Source organism: the organism of the source record quoted next, unplaced genomic scaffold (genome assembly GCF_019419815.1).
Source record: "Pyrus x bretschneideri cultivar Hongxiangsu unplaced genomic scaffold, Pyrus_bretschneideri_v1 Contig77, whole genome shotgun sequence".
Lineage (NCBI taxonomy): Eukaryota > Viridiplantae > Streptophyta > Magnoliopsida > Rosales > Rosaceae > Pyrus > Pyrus x bretschneideri.
In genome coordinates, this window is record NW_025999817.1 from 572,551 (window position 1) to 574,366 (window position 1,816).

General features: G+C 33.6%; 1 protein-coding gene across 7 annotated transcripts; it reads right to left on the reverse strand.

Annotated features, from left to right (window-relative positions):
• Positions 1 to 363: 363 nt before the first annotated feature.
• On the reverse strand, positions 364 to 1,816 carry LOC103940728 (threonine dehydratase-like). 7 transcript variants are annotated; one of them, XR_007254900.1, is made up of 3 exons: positions 1,549 to 1,816; positions 1,295 to 1,387; positions 364 to 912 (listed from the first exon to the last, which is right to left on the reverse strand). XR_007254900.1 is itself a non-coding variant. In XM_009350891.3 (3 exons), the coding sequence occupies exons 1-3, from the start codon at positions 1,609 to 1,611 to the stop codon at positions 733 to 735; spliced, it is 303 nt and encodes a 100-aa protein (XP_009349166.2). In that variant the 5' UTR covers positions 1,612 to 1,816; the 3' UTR covers positions 364 to 732. The 7 variants fall into 7 exon arrangements, 1 of the variants encoding a protein (XP_009349166.2); XR_007254901.1 differs by having other exon boundaries at positions 364 to 687; positions 846 to 912; positions 1,328 to 1,815; XR_007254899.1 differs by having other exon boundaries at positions 364 to 687; positions 846 to 912; positions 1,295 to 1,815.

Genomic DNA, 1,816 nt, shown 5'->3' on the forward strand with positions numbered 1-1,816 from the left:
AATCCGTAGTTGATCAACTGTAAAAATAAAAAATAAAAACCAAATAGCTAAAATATTTCCATGAGTAAACAAAATTATCAATTATACACATGAAAAGTCTCCAAAATCTAAAGTCTTCGAACCGGATACTATTATTATTTTTAGAATTGAACACCGACTATTTCTAGTATTGAGCAATAACACTACCACTATTTTCAAAACTTAACATTGGCTATTTTTAAAACTCAAAATTGATTATTTCTAGAATTGAACACTAATTAATTTTAGAACTAAAGACTGATTATTTCTATAAGTGAATATTGGTTATTTCTTGAACTGAACACTGGTACTATATTATTTCGTAAACTAAACATTGACTATTTCTAGAACTGAACACGGGTACTATCACTATTTTTGAAACTGAACAATAATACTATCACTATTTCTTAAATTGAACACTGACTATTTTTTAATCTGAACATGGTATTATTACTATTTCTTAAATTGAACACTAGTACTATCACTATTTTTGAAATGATTACGGACTATTTCTTAAACTAAACACAGCACTATCATTATTTCTTAAACTGAATACTAGTACTATCACTTATTTTAAACTGAACATAGATACTATCTCTGTGCCTTGAACTTGTTTATCTCAGAGCTTGTAAAATGAAAACCGACCAACGCATCCACGCCACTTTCACCCTTGTAAGATGAAAACACGAGGAATATTAGCCTTATGCAACAACATTACAATGAGTAAAGTAGATTGTCAGCATAACAGGCACAAAGTTGTCCACAGTAACGGAACATGCTTAAGTTCCTAAGGGGACTGAAAGCATCCAAGAACTTGAATAAAGCACCTAGCCTCCCTGGAATGGCAAACTGGCAAAGGATTTCATTTTCGAAAGAGGATGATCGACCTCCCACCTGAAGCATATAACCGGAAACTTATGGGATCAAAATCTTAACTGTGAACCATTTTGGGGAAGCAAATAAAGGAAACAAAATATGGACTTGTCATTTCTTAAATCTCATGTTACATATATGTTTAGAAACATATATCACACCATTTCATGGCACCCAAGTTGATAGATAGAAGAAAGAAAAAACAACGCTTTGTTGGGGTATTAATTAGGTTAAAACAGAAGTTCGAACATGACAGAGTGAACCAACAAGCCTCAACATGTCATTACACTTCAAATTTTGTTACTGTTTCTGCATCGATTTGATGCTTTTAAAAACGGAGATATGTAATTGGCGTCTATTCAGAATGAAGAAAAAAAAAAAAAAGGTTAAGGAGATTGATTACCAAAAATTTGCATTTGCTGCATCACTTCAATACCTGATTAGCTATCCCCGTACTCAGCCAAATACGCATTTTTTGTTCTACTACCGAATAGCCCTAATTAACACCAAGAGCCCCCAAATCTCAATCAAAAAGATCACTAACTTCAAATGAGTAATTGATTAACAACAAAGCAAAACAAGAATGATTGATTTGAAATTAGAGAAGAAAAAGGGAACCGGAAAATTGAATAGGAATATCGAATTGGGAGATTTAACTGCAATCAGGATATGATCGAGGGAGCTCTTGATCGACTGGAACTGAGCAAGATAGTTCGCCATGTTCGACCTCGATCTTCGCCAGACGTATGCAATTGTTCATGATCCATATAGAGAGAGAGAGAAAGAGACCTATACATAAATGTATTGAGAGAGAGCTGAGCGAGATGGTGGTTGTAATTATGTGGGTTTGCTCTCTCACTGTGTAATGGAAGAACTGGAAACTCATTAATTCGGCCTTTTTATTTTGGACTAGTTTGATGTTGGA